The 16,738-nt window shown below is 51.2% G+C and overlaps 2 protein-coding genes and 1 non-coding gene across 4 annotated transcripts; 1 reads left to right on the top strand and 2 right to left on the bottom strand.

Moving 5' to 3' along the window:
• Nucleotides 1-270: 270 nt before the first annotated feature.
• On the bottom strand, nucleotides 271-14,718 carry LOC119316657 (U-box domain-containing protein 34-like). Its single transcript, XM_037591015.1, has 9 exons — nucleotides 14,458-14,718; nucleotides 14,244-14,362; nucleotides 14,035-14,150; nucleotides 3,575-3,696; nucleotides 3,153-3,448; nucleotides 2,889-2,990; nucleotides 1,691-2,119; nucleotides 838-1,587; nucleotides 271-756 (listed from the first exon to the last, which is right to left on the bottom strand). Exons 1-9 carry the CDS (start codon nucleotides 14,633-14,635, stop codon nucleotides 553-555), a joined length of 2,316 nt encoding a protein of 771 aa, XP_037446912.1. The 5' UTR covers nucleotides 14,636-14,718; the 3' UTR covers nucleotides 271-552.
• Nucleotides 4,051-4,122, top strand: TRNAN-GUU. Its single transcript has one exon. It is a non-coding gene; the product is annotated as a tRNA-Asn (tRNA).
• Nucleotides 4,084-11,744, bottom strand: LOC119316658. Of its 2 annotated transcripts, none has more exons than XM_037591016.1 (2): nucleotides 11,439-11,744; nucleotides 4,084-4,917 (listed from the first exon to the last, which is right to left on the bottom strand). In XM_037591016.1, exons 1-2 carry the CDS (start codon nucleotides 11,649-11,651, stop codon nucleotides 4,798-4,800), a joined length of 333 nt encoding a protein of 110 aa, XP_037446913.1. In that variant the 5' UTR covers nucleotides 11,652-11,744; the 3' UTR covers nucleotides 4,084-4,797. The 2 variants fall into 2 exon arrangements, with proteins under 2 accessions (XP_037446913.1, XP_037446914.1); XM_037591017.1 differs by lacking the exon at nucleotides 11,439-11,744 and adding an exon at nucleotides 8,828-9,214 and having other exon boundaries at nucleotides 4,837-4,917.
• Nucleotides 14,719-16,738: the final 2,020 nt, after the last annotated feature.

Below are 16,738 nucleotides of genomic sequence, written 5' to 3'. Positions count from 1 at the left end.
AAGAATAGAATATCCCAGCGTGAAACACGCTAGCTTGGAGCTTAGCTCAGCGTTACTGTGGAACTCAGTGATGTATACAGATATAGGTAATTAACAAGCATATATTTCTGTCGATCGGCCCTACCACGCAGCTTCAATCTTAAATATAGTTTTGCTGTCCAATCTGATAATACTATTCGCTTTCGAGCTTGATCTGGATAAATGATAGATACCGAATGCTGACACACTTGTGTGAGATACAGGCAAAATCTGAGATGAACTTATCTCATGAATTAATTTGTTTATATCAATAATGGAAGGGCCTGTCTCTTGTAGAAAAATGCTGAATCTGTCAGAATGTTGGATGCCGAACAGCCAACTGCTATCCAGTTTGTTCAATAACAGGACCAAAAAAAAAAAAATCACTATCCTACAAAACTACTCTGCATGATTGAATTTTTCTGTACTTTGGAGGTTGAAGGGTCATGCAACCCCTATATCACTTATGGGTTGTAGAATCTAACGAATAAACAAATAAAGCAATTACATCATACATGGAGATAATCACGACGGTCATTTCCAAGGCTGCGTCTGGGCTGTCTGTGACTTCTTCCACTGCTGTATCGCCGCGTGCAGCGAATGGTTTGGGATTATGGATAAGTTCGGAAGCTTGCACCTTGTGATTGGCGACACCTTGTGTTTCCTGAGCCAATCTTTGATGGCATGATGCTCATAGGTGTGTCCATCAGCAGCGACATACGGATCATCCATCAACCCCTGCACCCAAATTGCGTAGTTAGCTGAAGGATATATCAGGTGATGATTACTCAACTGAAGGTCGATTAGAGGAAGATTTACCTGTGTTATGGGGCAGATGAAGTGGCCTGGTGCTCGTGAGTTTGGGTTTCTCATGTTGACAATGGAGGAAACCCTGTGCAGTATTTCCTCCAGCTCCGGCAGCACCTCCGACTCAAGATCAGGCCTATCCCTGCATTTTAGAGCAGTGCATCGCAAACCGAGCTTTGCCAACATTTCCGCCTCGGCGACTGGCCAGTCGGTTTGAGTTCTGTCGAGGATATATGGAAGTGACCTGCTTTTGATAGCGTTTTCTACGCTTACGATGAGGCCGTTTGGGTGCTTGCCAGTTAGCATCTGAAGAATGATGACTCCCAGACCGAACAGATCCGATTTCGGCCGAACAGTCCCGGTTTGCTGGTACTCAGGATCCATGTAGTACATGGTGCCAGCAACAATGGTATCTGTGTATTCGGTTTGCCAGTCAGGGACCAGATCAGATATGACCTTCGCGAAACCAGCATCGCCGATTTTACCCACGTAGTTCTTGTCCAACAGGATGTTTGCAGGTTTCAGGTCACGGTGGACTATAGGCTCTGGCTTCCTTCCATGCAAGAAAGCAAGCCCACAGGACACTTCAAAGATGATACGAAACCGGAGGAACCAATGCAGTGGCTGATGCCTTTTGTTGTTAAGAAGTTGATCTTCTAGGCTTCCATTCTCCAAGTATTCATATACAAGACAGCCGATTTCAGGACAGAAACCAATTAATAAAACCAAGTTGGGATGGTGAAGTTGGCTAAGAATCTCAACCTGCATAAATCCATACAACATTTTGTAACTGGATCACTCGGGCAGTACTAATCATCATGGTGTATGCATAAGGTTCCTATAAATTATGGCATAATCCATTTACCTCCTTCAAGAACTCGTCAGTTTTGTCGGTGGAATCCTGCTGAATGATCTTGACAGCTACTTCAATGTGATCAAGGGTGCACCTATACACATTCCCATAACCTCCTTCACCGATCTTCCTTGCTTCAGAGAAGTTACCAGTGGCAAGTTCTATTTCATGTTTCGAGTACCGCCTGCAATTTTTGCTAGTTGACAGAATAGCATCTACAATTTTCTCCTTATCGAGAGAAATTATGCAACCTACCATTTCAGCCTTATGCTTAGAGTAGGCCTCCCTGGTGAATGATCTTTTTGCTTGCTCAACTTCGTTAATGGCTTCCAAATGTTTTGCTTTCTCATCTGCTGCTAGTTGCTTCAGAATTTTCTCCTTGCGTAACGCATTCTCTACCTTCCTTGCTTCTTCAGAACATTCGTTCGAAAGTACCTGAATCTGCGAAATCATGATGAACCTTTTCTTACCATGTATCAAACATGATGAAGTATGCTAAGGGATACTACTATGAGAATAATTACTGAGATAATATTTGTACTTATGCATTTTTAAATCACTACTAACTGTTCACGACCAAAGCACGTTTGAGTAACTAATTGAAACATGAAAAGCAAGTCAGTTCTCGGAACATTTTCAGGTCTACAATCTTAAAAAAAATTCATGTTCTTTTGTTTTGTTTACATGTTGCCAATATTGAAGAAAACTATAGAACAAACATGTAAGTGTGGGTGCACTCTTAAGACAGAATGGCAGTATATACTACATCAAACATATTACAAAGCTAAGAAATCTTTAAGATTCATGTTAAATTTAAAATAATGTTGGAAAAGTCCAGATCACATGCACATCTTGAGGGCAAGACATGTTCAAGAAATATCACATAAGAAAATCAGTAAGGACACAAAACAACAATTCTAATATATGATAATGAAAATGGAGAGTAATTAGGAGGTAATAAATAGTTAACTGGTGAGTGAATAACATTTCGCCATAATTATTGGATGTTGGATGGATAATTATAAATCAGAGTAAAGTTCCATATGGATCAGATCAAAAGTATCAGATCCAACTTGTCCTTTTTATACTGGTACAAATGTAGATTTAGGGAGATATTAATGCAGAACACAAAAGGTAGACTCTTGGAACAGCTTGACCTTATAGTGACAACAAGTTCTTAAGGTACCGCTAGTTGCGGAAGAAATTTAACCTTTTTCTTAGCATGGACGAGATCATCGCAGGCTTTATCATACATCACCAAGGTTTCCTTCAATTCCTTCCTCAGCTTTTCTACTTCATCTATAGATTGACACTGTAGATAATGTCAGGATAACATACTTAGCTTGTTTTGGAAAAGGTATAATTAAAATTGCACATTGGCTCATTAAACATGTACGAAATCATATGCATGGACGTCAATAATGGATACTAGTGAAAATATTGTAAAAATGGAAGATGGATCTGAGTACCGGACCTCATCACTTGAGTTTGAGGCACCATAAGAAACTTTCTTCAAAAGGCTATGAGAATCATATCTTTGATTTACATCTGTTCCTGCTTGCAATGCATCTCCACTTACTATGTGGACTAATACACTGCTTTCTGAACCTGCACTAGCATCCGAACTAGCACTATACGAGCAACGGGCCTGTGAGCCTGATGATACTGAGAGCGTCTCAGCCTCTGTAGAACTGTCAGACAACAAGCTCATCTGCGTTTCTGCAAACGCTTTGTGAGTAATTGAATGAATGCTTAAGTTTGTGCCAGACACTGCAAAGAAAAGAAAGTCGCAGAATGTAAAGAAAAAATAAACATTAAGTCCAGCAAAAGGAAACATCGCAAGAAGGTAAAATATAGTAGGATATAAAATGCTAACTGTCTGAACTCGGCACATACTGCCTGCTTGAGGATGTCCTGCAACTTTCACGATTAATCTTCGCTTGCATACAACAAATACATTGCACGCATTTTGCGTAGTTTTCAGGACAGCGGTGGGTACATCAGGACTACTCATCACCCTGCATAGCGATAGGCAGTGATTTCACAGCAGCAGATATGAGGCAAACTGAAAACAAAGTGTCCAGTCCAATGCAGAAACAGTATGCATATCAAAGCTAACATGGTATGGACAATGGCTAACGAGTACAATCGAAGTATTATGCAGTCCCTGAAGCACTATTATAGATGCAGTTATTCGTAAGAAGTTTATCCCCACTACTAGGAATTCTCTCAACATGCAAAGGCACCACCTCAGCATGCATGCAACATCAGCGCTTCGGTTACAAACAACAACAAATCTATTACCAGCTATCTTTTTCTCACTGACCATCCCCTCTTCAGTCTCTCCCCAGCGCCTTATTACTAAATGATGCTCCTCAGTAGCTCAGTGGTAAAGCGGTCGGCTGTTAACTGACTGGTCATAGGTTCGAATCCTACTTGGGGAGATTTGATCCATTCTTTAGTGTAAGAATTTTAATGTAAGAACAAGGAATTAAATTAAATGGTGGATCAAAAAAATGGAACTATGATTCATACTCACTATTAAGACCTCGCAACCAGACTGAAAATTTCAAGTAGTTCTTAAATAAAAATAGAAAATAAATTTTTCTTCCTTCAAATTTTGTTTCCTCAAAAGACAACTTTTACCTTAGAAAAACATTTAGTTTTCTAGAGATATCTAACCCTGTTTCTACCTGCACCTGTTTTCACCTGTTAATTAGTCATTGCTCCTCATGGCCCACCCTCACTTAAACCCAACGTTTCATTTCGCCTTATGTTTGCATCTTCTTAATTGTTGCCCTTCTCTTTGTCTCCTCAGGTTTCACTCGAGACTTTACTACCGAAGGAACGGCGTGGCAAAGCGTGCATCACCCTCTAGTAGACTCTAATTTTTTTTTTAGAACATAGACGTCAGGGACGTCCGGCTTTAAATTAATAAAGCCCACAACATAGGCAGCGTATGACAACCACATGACCAACACACGGTACCAAACAAAAGACGAGCAGGTCTAGGAAACTGCAGCCAGAGGAGGAATAAAGTACGTTACAAGGCACGGCCGGCCTAGCGAAACGAGCACGCAGGCTCGGCTGAAACTACAACCAAAAGGAGCTGCCCATCCCTATGCGACAGCAGACGGCGCGGACGACGGCGTGCGGGACTCGGCGTAAACTAAGCGAAGACGGCAAAGAGCTTGGCGATGAAGATCAGAGTCCTGTTGTCTGCCCAGCGGTGCCCATTGCTGCAAGAAAACGATGCATTTGAAAATAACGTCAGCGGGATGCGAGGGAAATACGCCCTCAATAGTAAACTTGTTACGAATATGCCAGATAGCCCATAACATGGCCGCCGTACACGTCCACATGACCCGACGAGCCGGGCCATGAACCAATGACAAAGAAGACACTAGCGCGGCTCGGGAGCGGGGATCCCAATCCACCCCCGCGGCCTCACGGACCGCGCTCCAGGCAAAGCGCGCCAAAGAGCACCGGAAGAAAGCGTGGTCAGCATCTTCCGGAACCCCACACAGAGCACAAGGGCCGGAGGCGGGGCCGTTGCGCTTGGCAAGGTCGATAGAGGTAGGAAGGTGATCTTGGCGTAGTTGCCAGAGGAAGACCTTGATCTTGAGAGGGATTTTGGCCTTCCAAAGCCCCTTGGCAGCGGAAGGGACCTGGCCGCGGGTAAGCTCTCTGTATAGGGAATTGACATTGAATTTGCCAGAGCCCGAAAGTCTCCAAGAGACCGTGTCCGCGGAGTCCGACAGGCGAACATCGGCGATCAGATCCCGGAGGCGGTCCCACTCCGCCATTTCCGTCCCCGATAATTCTCTTCTGAAGTTGATATAGGGTGGGGAGGAGCTAAGAGCTGAAGCAACCAGTTGGTTGGGCTCGACTGCAATGGAGTAGAGTTGGCGAAACTCCGACCATAGGGGTTGGTGGCCAATCCAAAGGTCTAGCCAAAACCGCGTGGAGCGCCCGTTGTTAACCCCAAATTTCGCGCCCCTGGCGAAGAAGGGTTTTAGGGCTTGAATGGAGTTCCAGAAGGGGGACCCACGGGAGGCCGCCTCGAAGAAATTTCCGTTTGGGAAGTATTTCGCACGGAGGAGATCGATCCAGAGGCCAGTCTCACCCTGAGACATCTTCCAGATCCATTTGCACATGAGTGCAATATTCATCAACTTGGAGTTGATGATCCCAAGGCCCCCCTGGGCTTTAGGTCTACAAACGGCCTGCCATTTGACCATATGGTATTTCCGTTTGGGTCCCGCTCCTTCCCAAAAGAAACGGGACCGCGGGGTATCCAACTTAGTGTGTACCCCATCCGCCAGTAAGAACAAACCCATGGCGAACATAGGTAAGGATGAGAGGCTGGAGTTGGTTAAGATTAGTCTAGCCCCTGAAGACATAAATCTACCTCTCCACGGACACACCCTGCCCGCTACCTTGGAGGTGAGAGGTTCCCAATCAGCGATCGAACATTTCTTCGCCGCGATCGGGAGACCGAGGTAAGTGAACGGAAACTGGCCAAGTTTGCAGTTAAGCAAGTTGGCTACCCGCTGACTTTCGGCCGCGTCCATCCCCATGGACACCACTTCACACTTGTGGAAGTTGATTTTAAGCCCCGACATGAGTTCAAAACACAACAGAATGGCCTTGACCGATGCGATACTGTGTGTGTCGGGCTCGAAGAGGAGGAGTGTGTCATCCGCGTATTGCAGGTGTGACACTCCCCCCGGGATCAGGTTGTCCACCACTCCCCTGATGTGGCCAGCCAAACGAGCTCTGTCGAGCATGGCGCCCAAGGCATCCGCTACAAAGTTAAACAGCAACGGCGAGGCTGGGTCCCCCTGACGCAGCCCACGCTTGTTGCGGAAGAAGTTCCCTACTTCTCCGTTCACCGCAATCGCCGTTTGGCCCCCCGAGACCAACTGCATCATGCGATGAACCCAAACCGACGAGAATCCCCGGTCCAGGAGGACCTGACGGAGAAACTCCCAGTTCACGCGGTCGTACGCCTTCTCAAAGTCTAGCTTCAGGAGAATCGCGGGCTGGCGAGCGCGTTTTAGGGAGTGCACAATCTCCTGGAGGGCCAACGGCCCCTCTAAGATGTTGCGCCCCCGAATAAAAGCCGATTGGTTCCTACTAATAATACGGTGAGCTATCGGAGACAAGCGAGTCGAACAAGCCTTAGCACAAATTTTAAACGGAACATTAATCAACGCTATGGGACGAAAGAGCCTAATATGATCCGCGCCCGAAACTTTGGGGATCAGAGAGAGAACCCCAAAGTTTAGGCGAGAGATATCTACCGTACCCCGCATAAAACCATTGCAAACGTCAAAAATAGGCCCTTTGAGCACTTGCCAAAACCTTTTGAACATCGCCACCGGCCACCCATCCGGCCCGGGTGCGGTGTCGGATTTCATGCCAAGGGTCGCCTTGTCAATCTCCTCCGGGGTGAAGGCCAATCCCAGGCCCTCGTTTTCATCGTCCGTGACCCGCAACGCAGGGTCCCACACATCCGCCCTAAGCCGGGCGCGGGATTCCTCCCTGGAACCCATCAGTTGGATGTAGAACTCGTAAATGTGACGGACGATATCTTGTTGCCGCAAAAGGAGCCCCTGCTCAGATTGCAAGCGCAAAATGGCGCATTTGCGGCGACGGCCATTAGCATAGGCATGAAAATATTGAGTGTTCGCGTCACCCTTGAGCGTCCACTTGATACCACCGCGTCTACGCCAGTACTCCTCCTCAGCTCTAAGGAGGGACTCGACCTGAGCCTCAAGCGCGTAGCGCTGAGCCCAGTCTTGCTCTCAGAAGGTCTGCACATCCGCCACAGCATCCATCTGAGCGAGCTCCGCGGTCAAATGCGATCGAAGCAGCTTATCTTCGCGCCCCTGGTTAGCCCCCCACCCTTTGAGGGCCGCACGCAAGCCCGCTCCTGCAGCAATCCAGAACTCCATCGGCCCGCACGCGCGCCCGACCCGGGCGACACAATTCTCCCATTTCGAAAGGAAGATTTGCTCAAAGTTCGGAGACTCTAACCACGCGGTTTCGAAGAAAAAACGAGGGCTGCGTTTTAGCCTTTCCTCCCCCGAGGAGAGGATGAGGGGGACGTGGTCCGACCCTATCCTCGTTTCGGCATGCAAAGAGCACAAGGGAAACAGCACTTCCCACTCCGAGGACATGAAAACCCTGTCCAAGACCCCGACCGCACCGGCGTTAGTTGTTTGTTGGTCCAGGTGTAGCGTGCCCCCACGCGGGCCACTTCCCTAAGGGCCATGGCTGCGATTGCATTATTAAACATGGACACCCTTGTCCAATTAATAATACCGTTGTTTTTATCCGCTCCCGAGCGAATTAAGTTGAAATCCCCTCCCACTAGCAGAGGTAAATTTCGCGTGCCCACAGACGCAACCTTCGCCTGGAGTTCTCCCAAGAACTCCAGCGAGAGCGAGTGGTCGGCCGGGCCGTAAACCACAATCACCTCCCACTCTTGGAGTTGCGCGGTGGCGTACGTGGGCCGACAAGAAGAAACGACCGGCATCCCACGCCACCACCTCGAAGCAAACTAGGTTGATGCCTAGCAGCATGCCTCCCGAGTGCCCGACCGCCGGCACCCAATGCCAAACAAAACGCTCCAGCGGATCGACAGCTAGCAGGTCCCGATGATTGAAATCGGCCTTGATAGTTTCCTGCAGGCCAACTACGTCGATCGCCTCGTTCCGAATGAACTCTTTTAACTGGGTCCGCCTCCCAGCGTGGCCGAAGCCTCGGATGTTCCAGAATATGTATCGCATTAGATAATGCGATTGCGGAGGCGGATACCGCGAGCGGTCACCGCGTTGGCCACGCGCCGTGTCTTGGCAGGACGACGGTTGGAGGTGGACGGCGCAGCCCCTGCTGCTATGTCCTCCTGATCGGGCCGCGTAACAGTCACCAGAGAAGCCCCTGCATCTTCTGCTGCTGGCGCAGCGCGGGCCAGCGCTGCCTGAGCTAGCGCGGCCTGTGCGATTTCCTTAGCACGAATAAGAGAGAGCACTTCGCGCGCTTCCCCCTCGTCAGACATCACCACCCCACTATCTTCTAAGATACCCCCTAAGCACTCATCAGAATATTCATCAAAGATCGTAAAGCGGGGCATGGGGTTACCTTCGGTTTCCAGGTTCTTCTGGGCCTGCAGGAGTTGGGCGCGTTGGAGGGCTGGAAGGTTGCCCTTGGCGCCCTTCGGGCGGGAGCTCACCTGCTCCTGCATCGCCGTGGACGCCACCACCGCCTTGGAGCGCTTGGCCGTTGAAACGGGCACCACCTTGGCCACCTCCGCGCGGAGCGCGTCAGAAGCTGGAGGGGAGATGACCGACGAGGTGCCACCAGTCGGACCCCCAGGAGAGGCCAGCGCCATCACCACCGGCCGCTGCGGAGTAGGCGTGCCCGCATGGCCCGAGGGAGGGCTCACCGGCGCCACCAAGGGAGTCTTGCGGCCTGCCGGCTTCTTGTGGAGCCTCGTCCCACCGCCACCGAGGCCAACCGCCTTGGGTGAGCGCGCCGTGGCAGCCCGAGGCTCACCCACCACCGCAGCCACCGGGGAGACGAGCATCGAGCGACCCTCCGAGTCGCAGGACGCCGAGACCCCCTTGTCGATGTCGAGGCCCAGCGTCATGTTGGAGCCGTACTGGTTGAGACTCATCTCGTTGCTGCCCACCACCACTTGCCGTTCCTCCTGCTCCTTCGCAGCGCCCGCCGCCGGGGGCTCGTCCTGGGGGTCCTTGTCCTTGAGGCCAAGCTTGTCCCAAGTGGCGGTGTCGATGGAGTCACCCCCCATGCTCGCGTCGTGGTCGTGGTCCTTGTCTTTGTCATTTGGTCCCTTGTCCACGCTGGCTGGTGGAGGGGGAGGGGGCGCCGCACCTTGTAGATCACCCACCTCGGCCTCCAGACGAATGGTGAAGCCCTCGCTGTTGAACCACACTTGGACGTAGCCCTTGAGCTTGGCCGGCGATCGACACGCGAAGCGCATCCGGACTGGGCCGCGCCCCGGCAACGACGCCTGATCCACCTCCATCGGACGCCCAATCATCACCGTCCCTGCCATGAGGCGGTCCACGCGGCGGTGCTTGGGTGGCACACCCCACAGCTTGACCCACACGTCCGGCATGATCTCGGCCTTGGGTTCCTCCTGGCTCAGTTCCTTGATGTCCGCCATGATGTCGTTGAGGGAGAGGTAGAGCTTGCCGCTGCGGGTCGCCATCCGCAGCATGGCCTTGTTGGGGAAGACGACCGAGAACTGGTCGACGCCGATGGCCGTCACCTGCCAGTCCCACACCCCCTCGAAGAGGTGAGGGAGCTCCGCCTCCAAGATGGGGATCGACAGCGTGCCGGGCGCCGCCGAGATGATCGCTGCATCCGCCACCAGCGGGGCCTGGACCTCCTCGCCCTCCGTCTCCACGAAAGGGAGGCAGAAGAAGCCCTCTCCAGGGATGGCGTTGCCCATGATCTGCAGCAGAAGAGGCCGCCCCCGCGTGGGGCAATACGCCGACACGTGCCCTTCCTCGTGGTAGACGACGCACAGGGGCTTGAAGTGGCACACATTTTGGTAATGCCCCACCCTGCCGCACTTGAAGCACTCCGGCCCGTCAGCCTCCTCCACAGGGATCGGAGCGTCAGCCGAACCCTTCGAAGCCGACGGCCCCCCTTTTGCTTCTGCTTCTTGGCCATCGGGTTCCCCGCTCCGCTCACCACCCGGAGGGAGCTGGGACTCCTTCCTCTTGAGCTCTTTCTTCTGTTCCAGCCCGCGGCGCCGATATTCCTCCTTCTTCTTCTTGCGCTCGCGGTCCTCTTGCTGCTTCCGCTCTTGCTCCGCAAGCCACCATGGAGGCGGCGGCCCCCAGCCCCCGTCCCCCGCGGCCTTCGCCGACGCCTTGGAGAGCGCCTTCGCCCGCAGATCGTGCTCGCGCTGTCGATCCGCCGCCGGGATCGGAGGCGACATGGGAGGCTTGTCGCCGCGGCGGGAGCCCATCCTCACAACAGTGGCGAACGAGCAGGAAAGAGGTGGGGGAGGGGCAGAACGTAGGAGACGACGGGCAAGGTGCCCGAAGCGCCGCACCTGAGAGTAGGATGCAGGAAACCCTAGAGACAGATCTAGGGTTCCTTTTGGCACCCACAGCCACCTATTAATAGGGGCGGACGACCGCTCAGCCTCCTCCGCACTGGGCCCGGGCCTAAGCGCAGGCTCACAGCAGGCCGCCGGGCCAGGCTGGTCAGGCCCAAGCACGGAGGGGCGTCCCTGCACCCCCACAGGCCGAGAAGCGGGCTGGATCGCCGATGGGCCCCCCAGCCCAATTCCTGGAAGGCTGGGCCACTCCTCCTGGCCCAGCGGGGAAACGAGCCCGACCGCCGGCTCCCCGGAAACCCTAGCCAGGACCCGCGGTTCCCCAACACTGGCGGCCCCGCCGTCGCCGCCGCCGACCCCTGTCGGCTCCGACGAGCTCGCCGGGACCGGAGGAGGTCCCTCCAACACCAGATCGCGGCGAACCACCTCCGACAGGGCGCACGAGCGGCCCTCAGGACCCGCATCCACCCCCTGCGGCGGACGCCAGATCCGCGGCGCCGGACGACGCCCACCATGTCCACCAGGGGCAAAGGCTCGCCGGCGACCGGCCACGAAGGAGCCACCAAGCTCCTCCGCACGGGCGACAAAGTCACCCACCGAGCACCCCGCACGGGGCCTCAGCGAACCACCACCACCATCACTTACGTCGCTACTTACCTCATCGTCGTCGCCGTCGGAGTTGACCCCCTCCAGAGCCCAGAACCTGCTGCCGGAGAAGGACGGGGCGAGAGGCCGCCCCCCAGACGGCGCGCTCCACCGCGCGCACCCCTCGTCAGGCCGCACCTCCGTCCAGCCTTCCGCCTCCGCTGCGGGGCAGCGGGCGGCGTCGCCCGCGGAATCGCCCCCCGAGTCGCCAGACCGAAATGCCATCCAGCTTCCACCGACTCCCAAGTCTGATGAAGAAAAATTGTTTGTTTGTTTTTTCTGCTGAAGTCTTTTGTACTCCCCCCGCCTAGGTGCATAAGTCATCTTAGGTTGTGCACCACGACCAAGAAGGAAGGAAAAACAAGAGAACTTAATGTTTATTTGCTAATTAATAGTATTGCATGCAATGAACTGATCACTGCATGTCGTGTTTGGTAGTCTCAAGTCACTGAAAGCATACACGCCCCACTTCTCTTATTGGTTGATTCTTTTATTTATGTCAAGAAATAAGAAACAAGGTAGGAGTTAATGCACCGCGCCTAAGTGTTTGGGGATTATTTGGTTTTCGTAAGGTGGCTTATACACCTAGATGGAGGGAGTATCTAATGGTAAGCTCATGACGTGTAACCATAATGTGTTTATAGTTTACGCCTTGGAAATTTTAATTTAAACGGTGCCTCATTTATTGGAGCGGAACCCAAAACCAATGCTTTTGGATTGACAAAATGCCTGACTGAAATGAAAGACCCTTGAGTTACTGACCATACCAGTCAATTGGTTTAGACCATTTCCCTTCACTGAAGCGGTAAACGCATAACTATTGTGCTGTCACAGCTTACGTCAGGATCTACATGCACATGATTCTTTAACTTAAAATGACTCATGCAACAGAACAATGGACACCCGTAGATTTTATTCCGCATCTTCATCTTCTTCAAGCAAGAGTAACCGATGATGCGTGTGTTATAGCAATTGCTATCGTCTTTAAGCAGAGAGTAGCCCCATTCACATCTCCCTCTCCACCACAGTTGGATGTCCGCGGCCTTGCTCCAAGGATCAGATCTGATTTTTTTTCTTCATCACGAGAATCTGTGGTTTCTTGGCACACAGTCAAGTGGTCATCATCATTCGCCCTTCTGCGTCCTAAGCACGAGCAGCTTAACACACTGAAAGACTCCAAAATCATATGTTCTTCTCCTACTCTGCATGGTGCAGCTACGGTCCAAGGCCACAATCGAGTAGTGCCTTCGAAAATGTACTTCTTCTCCGCGTGTGCATGTGTGATTAAATATTTAGTTTTTCTTTTTTCAGTTTTCCAACTCATGAATGCTGAGACATATGTCCTCCTGCCCTGCAGGTATTCAACTAAATGACGCTGAGTAAATCTACCTGAAGTTGATTTGCCTATCAACCCATTTGATCCTTTGTATACGCTTCTATTTTCCCTGAATTGAAGGTTTACCACGGTTTCCTTGCTTATTCGTTGTTTGATGTCTTCTTACAGGAACCCTCAATTTTGTTTTAGAGTGGTTGCAACCTTCTGGCCAACATTGTTACTGACTAGCTTACATGCAACAATGTCAATGGTGGCAACATATTTTTTTCCCTACTACCTTACGTATTGATAGAGTCACTGTTGTGGTTTGTCACAAGTTAATATGTAAGCTGCCTTTCAATAATTTTAATTTGAGTGCTTTTGCTTGCTTGCAGGAATTAATTAATTATTTTCAAAAGAAAGGAAGAACTCATGAACCGGTAATATTCACTGCGTCTACAACCTTTTGTATATAATGAGATTTTAAAATATTTATTTTGCCAACACAAGTGTTATGTTGGTGGAAGGTATACTACATCGAGTTGTTCTTTGGCTTTCTAGAAGAGAATTGCAGAATACCACATGTTTATCCATAATAAGTGTCCCAGTTCTGAACTAAGGTTGATCAGAACTAGTACAATTTGTTACGTACTTATCATTTATTGTGATGATGGTGCATGCTTTGACTACACTTGCAGAATCCTCTATGCAGACATATTACTTATCCTATTGAACACTACACTCAACAAACTTTGTGATTCGCATGACAGACTATTAGAGGTATGATTTTAGTTGATACATTGTCATCGTTTCTTTTTTCCCGTGAACCAAGTTTTATAGCACATATACGCAATTCTCGCAGCAACGTGCGGGGCATTATCTAGTTATTGTAAGAGGGCATTGCAGCAACCGCTGGTTAACGAATTCTATCAGCTGCAATGTCTAACGCCTGAAATACAATCATCAATCTTCGAAAATACGACCAATGTTTTTTCTCAACCATATGAAATGCACAACGGCTGACCATCTACAATGCAATGCACATCGTGCAAAGACATACGGTACAGCCATAAGAGAGGAGGCGTGACATAAGATCTAATTGCACTTTAATTGCGCTTAAAGCTGCGACCTTCCAAATCCACCGTCTACCAGAAAGGCCAAATTAATGGCAAAAGGGCCTTTGCTGTTGCTACCACTTTTCAGTTAATTGCCCAATGATAAAGCCCTAGCTCAAGTTCACTAGTTCACTGCCAAGGACGATCGGTACAAAAGGAAAGCAGCGCACGTACGTACCTGTGGAACCACCGGAAGGAGCCCGAGCCTAGCACCAGGCTCCGTACGCCGGACTCCGCCGCGTACCGCACAAGCGTCTCCGCCACGCCATCGCCTTCCACCACCACCGTCTCCACCTGCGCGAAGCCACGGCAGACCAATCAGATCAGAAGCCTGCAAGCGCGACGGTGAGATTGCGACACGGTAACAGTCTCGCGGCGGGCACTCACATTCGCTTTGGCGAGGCGGCGGAAGGGGAGCAGCGCCTCCTGCACGCTCGCGTGCCGGTCTCGGGAGTACGCCTCCACCACCTGGTGCCCCGCCCGCGCCACCGGCACCCGCTCCCCGGCTTCGCCGCCGACCAAACACAAATCAACCGCGTCAGCTCGCGGCAAATCGACCGGGCCGAGGGAGCGAAAGGGCAAGGAGGGGGAGCATGCTTACCCGGGGAGGGGACGAATGTGAGCGTGGGGATGACGTGGACGAAGGCGATGGCGACGGCGCGGTCTGCGCCCTCGTCGCCTAGGAGGCTGGCCGCCGCCCACCGCGCGGCGCGGCGGCTCGCGCTACCGCCGGGGCGGACGGCGACGGCGACGGAGGGCGGCGGCGAGGCGGAGGCCATGGGACAAGGTCTACGGGAGGCCGATGCGCGCCGGACGATGGGGAGGCGTTGCCGGCGCCGCCGGACGTGGGGGGTGCAGTGGCCGTGTCAGCCAGCCCGCTCAGCGCGGGATACGAGAGGAGGCGGGAATCAGTTGGTTAATAGCTCGCAGTTAGTTGTAGGTGTTGCGGCGGGGAGGGTTCGTGGCGCGGGGCCGCAGTGTCAGTGATAGAGATGGGTTCGTTTGACTATTGTTGCGTCTAAAATGTGTAATTTTATACTCCCTCCTCGGCAATAATGCTACACTTATGGGCTGCTGCTACGGAAAGGATGCCTACGGGCTGAGGTGGCCAAATGAGAGAGTCCTGGCTAGTTCTCGCCATCTCTGGCCCTGCCCTGTCGGCCCACCCAGGCCTGGTTCTAAAATCCAGGGCCTAGATCCGATGGATTTGCCCGTTGGTTAGGATTGGGCCTGAGTTTTGAGCCCACCAGCAGGGCCTGGACGGGCTTGGGCTTGGCATATTAGTATTTTAAGAAAGAGACCCGACCCACGGTCCTAAGCCCTAAGGGCTTTTCAGAGCTTTTTATCAGATGGGCCGGGCTTGGGCTTGAAAAGTAGGCCCGGCGGTAGGGTCTGGGAGGGCCTGGGCTTTAGTTTTCTGTCGTGAGCTTTTTAAGGCTCGACCCAAGCCAGCCCAGGCCTGGTAAAAAGCCTTGAAAAGCCCTTAGGGCCTAGGACCGTGGGCCGGGCTTCTTTCTTAAAATGCCAATATGCCAAGCCCAAGCCTATCCAGACCCTACTGGTGGGCTCAAAACTCAGACCCAGGCCCAGCCCACAAGCAAGCCCATCGGGCTTAGGCCCTGGATTTTAGGGTCGGGTCTAGGTAGACCGACAGGGCCATACCGGAGATGGCTAGGACTACGAGAGAACTAGCGAGCCAGAATTCAGGCAAAGTAAAAAATCTGAGCACTAAACAGTTGATTCAACCTCTGCGCGTAGGTGATTCAGTGTGCCTTCTGCCCGTAAGTGTAGCATTATTACCTCCTCGGTCTCATAACATAAGAAAACCTAAAATCTAAAAAATGTGTACGCATTATTTGATGTTCCCGAGTGCCGCTCTGCCATACGTATACTATATGAGTATTTTTTTTGTCTCCTAGCGCATGTAGATGCTGGCACTAAATGTGTTCACATTAGTTATACCAGTTAGAGAAAACAGGTTCACGTACACATTAGTCATATCAGTTAAAGTCATATCTTTCAAACCGCGGATCGGAATTCAGTTCCATTTTCACCGTTGAAGTCCTCGCGACGATCGTTGAAACTAGACCCTGTATGGGTATGTTCTAATAAAAAAATTCCATGCCAACTTTCGTGCTATATGATACAACTTTGTCAGTACATGATGCAACTTTTTTCAAAATCAATTTTGGAGTAGCATGATCCAACTTCTCATACGTCGAGCAACCATGACATGACCTTTTTTATGTGCAACTAGTCGACCGCCCCAATCGATTACCTGGTAGTCAATATGTAACCCTCTCCTTAATCGTGGATGTGTAGTTTTTCACTGTTGGCACACCCCGGCCCATCAACCCTACGACCGTGCAACTCAATCTATCGTTTCAACCAACTACATAGTAGTCGATGTGCAACTCCTCCCCTCCCTACATGTTTGTGTAGTTTTAATTGGCAGGGGCAACAGAAGGAGTTACACATAGCTTGTTAGGCAGTTGGTCGGGGCAACAGACAAAATTGCACATCTCACTGTTAGGTGTAGTTGGATGGTGAAAGCTGTACATTCATGAGGGAAATGAAAAATTGCATATAGATGGGGCCCTAAAATTGCACATCTCACTAGTTGGGGTGGGTGTGACGGGGTGCTAGTAGTGAAAACTACACATCCACATGGTGTGGAGAAAAGTTTCACATCGACCATTAGGCAGTTGACTGAGGCAGTTTCCGAAGTGGCACATCCACTACTAGGCAGTTGGCCGAGGCAGTAAACATTCAAAATAGCACTTCCATGGGCATGGAAAATGTTGCGCATCGACTACTAGGTAGTTGGCATGTACAACAAAAAAAAGTTGCACATTTTACTTGGTAGTGGATAGCTTGGAGCA

This window comes from Triticum dicoccoides, chromosome 6A, assembly GCF_002162155.2.
Source record: "Triticum dicoccoides isolate Atlit2015 ecotype Zavitan chromosome 6A, WEW_v2.0, whole genome shotgun sequence".
Classification (NCBI taxonomy): domain Eukaryota; kingdom Viridiplantae; phylum Streptophyta; class Magnoliopsida; order Poales; family Poaceae; genus Triticum; species Triticum dicoccoides.
Note: the sequence above shows the minus strand (reverse complement) of the source record. Positions and strands in the feature narration are given on the sequence as shown.